Source organism: Salvia miltiorrhiza, chromosome 5 (assembly GCF_028751815.1).
Source record: "Salvia miltiorrhiza cultivar Shanhuang (shh) chromosome 5, IMPLAD_Smil_shh, whole genome shotgun sequence".
NCBI classification, from domain to species: domain Eukaryota; kingdom Viridiplantae; phylum Streptophyta; class Magnoliopsida; order Lamiales; family Lamiaceae; genus Salvia; species Salvia miltiorrhiza.
Window position 1 is genome coordinate 17867749 of NC_080391.1, and position 9028 is coordinate 17876776.

Genomic DNA, 9028 nt, shown 5'->3' on the forward strand with positions numbered 1-9028 from the left:
ATTTGGCTGTTTATTTCAAAATTTGTTTTTTTTTTTTTCATTGAAAAAAATATGTTCTGTTAATTTTGAAATTGTGGTTTGTTCATCTATAAATTATGTTATGTTCATTGAAAATTAGAGTGTGTGTTCATTGATAAGATATAATTATTCGTTACGTATTATATTCCTGAATATTACTATTGATATCTAATTGAAAATTGTAAAAATATTTAACATATAACATTTCGAACAAGCTTAAAAAAATACGAACATCTAAATAAAATATTCGATTTTTTTTTTTTACTGACATTAAATATCTGTGATTATTCATTACATATGACATTCATGAATAATATGATCTTATTCATCTTAATGTTTTTAATATTCACAATTCTTGAATAATATTATCTTGCTGATATAAAATATTTAACATAAAGCATTTCGAACAAGCATTAAAACATTATGAACATAAAAATATTTTTGAATTTTTCTTGCTGACATAAAATATTTAACATAGAACTTTTTGAACAAGCATAATAAAATTACGAACACCTGAATAAAAATATTTGAATTTTTCTTACTGACAATTCCTACCAACATAAAATGAATTATATTCAAAGTGACACTTGATATTATGTTACATTATATAGGTATCTCTCAAATTGAAATATTCATTCCAAAATCACAATCATAAATAACTGAAAAAGTTCCCAATGGGATCGAACTTCAATACCGTATAAACCACATGGACTTTTTCATAATCCTGCATTTCATTCACAATGGCGAAGCAGATAAGGTTAATGTGCATCAACGAGTTAGATACAGAGCAAATTCTAGATCTCCATAAAATCAACTAATAAACAGTCGAAATAATATACTGATAATCCGACTAATAAATCGACAGAAAATGGCGATCTAGCTGTATACACATAAAAAAATCCACAAAATAAATAGAAAAAAAAATAAACAAATCATTGAAGCTAAACATGAAAAGAGTTCCTAACAACAACGTCAGTGACGAGAACACGAACTTGATTATTGGCCATTAGATTTGCCATCTGAAAAAAATCGAAGGAGACAAAGATAGCTTTTTTAGAGTTTGCAAATATCTGCCTCTCATAATGTTTAGTATTCTCCTCGCAAGGAGGAAAAACAAAAAAAATGTGAATTCAATGAGCACCATTTAACAAATGAATTAGCAATTTAAGTAAACGAACAGAAACAATTAATAAACGAACAGAGAATTATGCACAACAGTAAACAACATAATGACGTAGATATATTATTCATATACAACCCTTAAAAAAATGATTCGTATGGAACTTTACAAAATTAAACAGTTCATATACAAACCTTAAAAAATGAATTGTATGTGAACATTCTGTACAATATTAAACAGATAGAAAAAAACGTAACTAAGTGAAAAGTAAAACATTACCTAGATCCTCCATGGAAACTGACTTCAAGATTCTCAAGAACACAAACGTTTTTTTTTTTTTTTGTAGAAGCAGTAAATTGTAGAAGAAGATAGGAATCGGACGTACAGATTTTACGTTAGAAGAAAATTGAAGAGATATGGAAGAATCAAATCTTACCAAAATAAAATAAGGTAATTTAAGATTTGTTTCACTTAAATCATGATGGCCGAAAATATCACATGACAATAATAACCTTTTCGATATAATAATAGAAAATATATAGATAAAAAACTGACCATTAGATTTGTTAGATTGGATGATCCAGATTAATTCTCCTTTCTCTAAATACTTATCATTCTCTGTTTAACCTTTCTCTCTCTCTCTATATATATATATATAGGGAGAGGTTCAAGAAAGAACCATAAATAAAAAAAGAACGGAGAACTATTTTCAGCCATTCGATTATTAAGATCTACGGTGGATGTATCATCTTGTTGGATGAATACAGATCCTGGGTTCGAATCCTGAAGGGAGCAATTTTTTTTATTTTTTTGAGTGCATTAATTTTAACAGCGAATACATTCATTTTTACAGTGAATGCATTAGATTTGATGGTTCTTACGTTCTCACAAATAATGTAGTTCTCTCTAGAACCACACCCTATATATATATATATATATATATATATATATATATATATATATATTTTAAGGGTAAATATCATGAAAATCCCTAAAGTATACACGCTTTATCAAAAATATTCCGAAACTTTCAAAATGTTCTCTAAACTCTCAAACTATCAGGTTTTTATCAAATATATCCTGCATCTATTTTTCGATCACCAAAAATGTGATATGGCTCGCCGGATGCCACAATATAATTTATATTCTATTTTTTAAAATGCAATGACAAAAACGATGTTGTTTCGTGGCATATCAATTTAAAAAAATTCACTCTGAAATTTAAAATTCACTTCTGTTTTGTTTAAAATTCACGCTAATAGCCTAGAATTAGGGATAAACACGATAGAATATGGTATAAAACGAAATCGTTTTTTCCATGTCATTTAAAAAAAATAGAATATAAATTATATTGTGGCATCCGGTGAGCCATATCACATTTCTGGTAACCGAAAAATAGATGCGGGATATATTTGAGTTTAGAGAACATTTCAAAAGTTTTAGGGTATTTTTGATGAAATTGGTATAGTTTAGAGATTTTCATGATATTTACCTTTTTTTTAATGTGAGGCTTAATTTATTCTACAAGTTGCAAATTTATAACAATAAGAAGGAACCAAATTTTGAAAATAATTAAAAACATTATCAATATGTGAAATGAAAATGAGCCGAACATCGAAATGGACATCCCATGTGAGTCCTGGTCAAACTCAAACTCCATGTTGATAACCACAAAACTCAAGCCTATCATTGTGTTAGGCACTCTTTCATAATCGCAGAAAAGAAAAATGCGTTAGGCACTCTATAATTACATTTTCTTTATCAAATTGGAATAAAATAATAAATTACCTGTAGAAAGAATTTAAAATATTTTATAAAAGGAAATATAATTCTAATTGAATTTTGGTAAAAGTTACATGTTCATATAATTTAAATTAAAAGTAGAAAGCTGCTGATTACGATAGAGTCTAACTTTTCGCCATATATACCATTTCGTAAGAGATTAACTAGACGAAATCAACGTAAAGAATAAACAAATAGAAATAACATTTGATTTCACTAACCTGATCAACGGCTAATTTGGTGGCCTGGTACGTAAATTTTGAACATATATATATGGAAATATATTTTGCGATATATACTTTGGTCAAAATATTGAAAAATAAAATTCAAACCCAATATCGTAAATCGCATGCATCATATTCCTCGTGTCTATACAGTCCGACCGAACCCTCAAATTATTCCGTTTTTCCTTTACAAATTTCAGTCATCGTTGGTTGTTGCTGCAGACTTTTTTATTACTATTAATTATTATTATTATTTTAATTGTTATTGCAGACTTATCTGTGTTTAATAACTTTTTATAATTACTTTTCTTTTTCTAACTACAAAACCCGCTTAGTCAAAAGGCCACATGCAGAGATGAATGGAATCTGGAAAGCAACCTTGGCTCCACACCGTGATTAACGCAAGTGCCTTTCATTCAACAAGTAATTAATCATCCATTAACAAAGATTGCGCATTAATCATTTTTACCACTGAGGGCTCCTTTTTGAAGAAATTATAGTTTGATTAATCAATCATTTTTGCTCCCAACTTTGTGTAATTTTTAATTTGTTTTATTGACCTGTTACTATCATGTTCTCTTAATAGTAGTCACTTACCCACCAATTGAAAAGTCGATTTCTTATAATTTTGTTATGAAAGAAATTCGCAGCTCATGAAAAACAAAAATGAGGTTAGTTGTTACACTACTTTAGGTGAATTATATGTGTCTGTTATAATAGCTTGCAAATTATATAACAAAGATTGATCGTACTAGGAAAATCATGTATAGTAAGTTTAATTTAGATATATTGGTGAGATTTGAACTCGTAGTCGTCAAAATTAAAAGTCAATTTAATTCTTTTAGCTGTTCTCTAGAGAATTTGATATTTAAGCCAACGCATTTATATTTTTTACATTAATCTTATTGTGAATAATCAATTATGAACCAAAGTGACTCCAAGATTGAGCTACTGCAAACCTGCATGTGGCTAGTTAGAGTTTAAAAGAAATTCATAACTTCAGCATATATAAATTTGCTTTAAAAGAGTGGGTTGGTTTCAATTATATATTTTCATACAAACTCGTACTGACGCGCGAGCTTCATATTATGCACTAATCATTTAAACGAAAAATATATTCAATATAATTAATACTTAGCAACTAATCTCACGTCCCACCCTAACCTACCTGAATTCTATAGCATGGTCGTTGGAGTTTAGATAAGCATGACCATTTATTTTAAAAACTAATCAAATATTTTATAAAGTACATGCAAGACAACTCCCATAACTACTATAGATATAATTTAACGTGTTCGCCATTGATACAATGGTACTACATGAATGTCAATTATCTAATTTAAAAAAAAAATCAAAAATTACACTCCATATGATGCATTTTTCTTCTCGACTTCACGTAAAATCTCTTCTGTTCAAATAAATGATAAAAATAAAAATAAAATGTAATTATAAATAAATATAATTACGAAGCCGATCATATAACATATTTACAAAGTTATTGTGGAGTAACAATTTAATTGATTGGATGGAGTGAGGGGTCCCAATCTCGTAATATTTGTCAAAGGGGCTCCAAATTTTCAAAATTTGCACTCATTTTTTGACCTCGTATATTTGATGAACCCATATATAACCCCTTACAAATAACCACCCCCATAAAACCTAGCCAAATTCCAATCTTTCACACCCCCTAACCATATATAGTTCATTTTTCTCATTAAATCATTTATATTTATACAAAAAGAAAAAGCCCCCCCCCCCCCTCCCCCCCAAAAATATGGGGAACAGTTTGGGAGGAAGTAAGAGTGCAAAAGTAATGAAGATTAATGGTGAGAGTTTCAAGTTAAAGACTCCAGTTCGGGCCGGGTCGGTGGTGGAGGGGTATCCGGGCCACGTTTTGCTGGAGTCGGAGGCGGTGAAGCATTACGGCGTGAGAGCGAAGCCGTTGGAGCCGCAGCAGGAGCTGAAGCCGAAACGCCTCTATTTCCTGGTTGAGTTGCCCAAATTCCCCGAGGAGAAGACAGCCAGGAGGGTAAGATCGGGAATTCACATGGGCGCCAAGGACCGCCTCGAGAGCCTCATGCTGGCGCGCCGCTCCGCTTCGGATCTCTCCATCATGAAGCCGCCGAGCTTAGCCGCCGAGGAGGAGAAAACCGGGGGCGGAGGAGTTAGGATGAAGATGAGGTTGCCGAGGGCCGAGGTGGAGAGGTTGATGGCGGAGAGCAGGGATAGCGGTGAGGTAGCCGAGAAGATTGTCGGCCTCTGCATGGCCGCCAAGAGCTCCGCCACCGCCGCGGATTTGAATCATGATCGTGGAGTCGTTAAACCTCGCGAGGTTAGTTTTTTTTTACGGCATTAATGTTTTTCGTTACATTTTTTAATTATTATAAAATTGTATGTAATTATGTTTAATTATCCATGAGTGAAATATGAAATATAAGTATTTCTTCTTCACCTTGTTTTTTGTTTCTCTACAAAGTGATTTTGCTGAATTTTCTCCATTTTTCATGCCATGTTTAACGGATGTTGGTTTTAATGGACATAATTAAATTTTCGTTCCATGTGATTTTCCTTTGAAGATTCCGTAAATCCCCCAGATAATGTTAATTTATTCATCTAGATCGATGGCTATAAAGTATAACAGAGATTATATAATAATTGTAAAATAAGAGTTCCGTACGTGTTCTCAACTAGAAATAACTTTTGAAAATTCAATCTTCGTTTTCTATTTTTTTTATAAAACACCCAAAGGCCAAGAAATTCTAAAATTTTTGACGGTTTGATCAGATTTTCTAGGGAACAAGACAAATTTACAAACCGATTCCAACTTTTATCTGTGTATAAAGGCTAAGACCATGTCTAGTCAAACTGTGTTGGCTCTTATATCCAACGTTTTCACATGTAAACAAAAGTTAAATAAGAAGTTGGTTAACTATTCTGAAATGCCTTTAAATAGAAAATATTGAAAGAATATTAGAAGGTTGAACTATTCAGATTAATGCACTCATCAACAATTAACTTTTGGGAAAACAAGAGTAAAGAATGTTTGGCATCTTTAGATAGATTCGAGTCTAGCTAATTATTTTCGCTTCCAATTGATTTGAGTTGTCAGCTAGTGGGATTTGAGCTGCGATCTAGAAATAAAATCAATATACCACAAAAATACAACTGATAACTACCAAATTAAATATGACTACGACTAGATGGATATGAACATAAATAGTGACAGAGAGTTTTCTTTAGCAACATTTATCAATTGGGCAAGTAGCTAGATGACATGACCCTGACCCCTCTTCAATGTCGATCGGCCCGCTCGTTGTAGATAAAATCACCAAATTAGAGTAATGATATATATTCGAATAAAAACGAAGAAACTGATGGGTTTTTTTTTTTTCTCTCTCTCTCTCTCTTGATTGAACATACATATTCTATTGTGTATTTTTAAAAAAAGTTTCTGACTTTATCTCTGTTATTGCAGAAGCGTGTCGGATTCTTACCGATCCATGAAGGAGAGATCCACCATGTTGTTATGGCTTCATAACATATTATTTTGGCAAATTAAGATATATAAATCGCTAGTCTGTTTTTATCTCTCCGAATTCCCATGTAACAGTTCTCAGCAACAAAAGAGCAGAAATATTTCTGTCAATTTTGTGTATGCATGTAAAGGGTCCGATTTTAGATGCTGAGAATAATGTTTAGTTGTAATATCAATCTAGGTGAATTATGAGAGAGTAGGTTATTTGATTCTCTTCTTATATACTTTTAGTAGTATTATAAATAATCTCAGCTACGTCTCTCATTTCTTCTCGCTCGTAACTAAAGTTCGAATCACTATACATGGCAATATATGATCACAAAATGGTTTAATTATCGAAAAAAAATACAACATTTATCATACTTCAAAATTAGGCTAAAGTTCAAAAACGCTTTAAATTGCAACATTAATAAACTACGTTTTATCAGTAAAATATTTTCGGAGAAAGGTAACTCCCGAATCAATGTGCTAGAATAGTAAGAGAGTGATATCATGGATGGAAGATGATAAACTTGTGGAGATGTCATGTATATGCAATAAATTGTCTCCTTTAAATAAAGAAAAAAGATCCTCAAATTAATAAAACAATTAAAAACCTAAATACACGCGTACACATACAAGGGTCACAATTTTAAAATAAAGAATGCCTCTCTAAAAATCCTGCTTCTAAACTATTTGGTCATCATTATTCTCTGGTTAGTTAAATGTGGAGCCAAAATTAGAACTATTGTATTTGAAGTCATAACTAATTTAATTTGTAAGAAAATGACCGCCTCAAAAAAAAAATGTAAGAAAATGACATTTCTAAAATTAAATAAAGACCATGCTGTCACAGCTAGCCCACAGTAATAGTCTCGTTCTTAAACACTTAAATTGCAACATATATATATATATAGGGGTGCACTCTCGTGAGATTGCTATTTTTCGTGAGATCATAAGTATAATGAATAAGACAGTATATACTGATGAATAACGATACTAAAAAAAATAATAAAATTTTTGTTCCTCCAAAATTCAAACCCTGATAAAAAAAAATTCGCCTTCCAGGTAAATATCAGCCATAGGATACATGAAATCAACACCTACAAATTAATCTGAAATCTCACCACATATAGGGGATCTCATTGCAACGCTCCTCTCTCTCTCTCTCTCTCTCTCTCTCTCTCTCTCTCTCTATATATATATATATATATATATATATATATATATATATGGGCGCGCTCCAGTGAGACCCCCTATTTTTCGTGCAACATGAGTACAATGAATAAGACATATAATGTTAATGAACAAAACGTATATCTAATGAACAATATGTATATACTGATGAAAAATAAAAATTAAAAAATTCGTAATGAATAAGACATATATACTGATGAACATGGCCATATATACTGATGAACAATGCAGTATATACTGATGAATAACAAAATTTAAAATATTCTGCTCCTTCCAGGATTCGAACCCTGCGAAAAAAAATCACCCTCCAGATACAATATCGGCCATAGGATTGATAAAATAAACGCACTAGATCGTGCCCTAGATCTCACTAAAATTAGGGGGTCTCATTGGAGCGGCCCCATATATATATATATATATATATATATATATATATATATATATATATATATATATGGGTGGGCTAGAATAAAAACACTCTTAAGTGTATAAAATATAAACGTTTTTTAATGTACGAATTTGATCTAACAGGGTTACGAATTCATCCAACATGGTTACGAATTGCGGAAAAATAAATTTTTGTTACCTGTGGGATTCGAACTCAGGACCACGAATTCATCCAACAGGGTTACGAATCAACCGTAGATCTTGATGATCTAAGGGCTGAAAATTATTTATATTTTATACACTTAAGAGTGTTTTTATTCTAGCCCTCCCCTATATATATATATATATATATATATATATATATATATATATATATGTCATCAAAATTATTGACATGTTCAATAAAATTTGAACACTGAATTTATGATTGATCATATACCGTTAGATTATGTTAATTGAGTGGATGAGATTGTTTATCACTTCTAACAATATTTGCATTTTTCAATTCAACCTTTCTATATATATATATATATATATATATATATATATATATATATAGAGAGAGAGAGAGAGAGAGAGAGAGAGAAGAGTTCAACAGAGAATGCTAAATATTTAGATAATAGAGAAATCGTGAAACAAAAATGAACAGATCTATAATTTTGATGAACAAATCAATGTACCGCATGAACAACAATTTGCCCCGGGTTCGAATCATGCTGGTGGCTAGTTTTTTCTCTATTTTTACTAAATACGTCTGTTCATTACTTATGTTGATCTGTTCGTAAA

General features: G+C 31.0%; 1 protein-coding gene across 1 annotated transcript; it reads left to right on the forward strand.

The window, feature by feature from the left end:
- Nucleotides 1–4680: 4680 nt before the first annotated feature.
- On the forward strand, nucleotides 4681–6943 carry LOC130986482 (uncharacterized protein At1g66480-like). The gene is made up of 2 exons (XM_057909910.1): nucleotides 4681–5476; nucleotides 6620–6943. The coding sequence occupies exons 1-2, from the start codon at nucleotides 4919–4921 to the stop codon at nucleotides 6680–6682; spliced, it is 621 nt and encodes a 206-aa protein (XP_057765893.1). The 5' UTR covers nucleotides 4681–4918; the 3' UTR covers nucleotides 6683–6943.
- The last annotated feature ends 2085 nt before the right edge of the window (nucleotides 6944–9028 follow it).

Coding starts and splice junctions, on each gene's coding strand:
- LOC130986482 (XM_057909910.1), top strand. CDS start 4,919: ATGGGGAACAGTTTGGGAGGAAGTAAGAGTGCAAAAGTAATGAAGATT. Junction 5,477..6,619: donor GAGTCGTTAAACCTCGCGAG/GTTAGTTTTTTT, acceptor CTGTTATTGCAG/AAGCGTGTCGGATTCTTACC.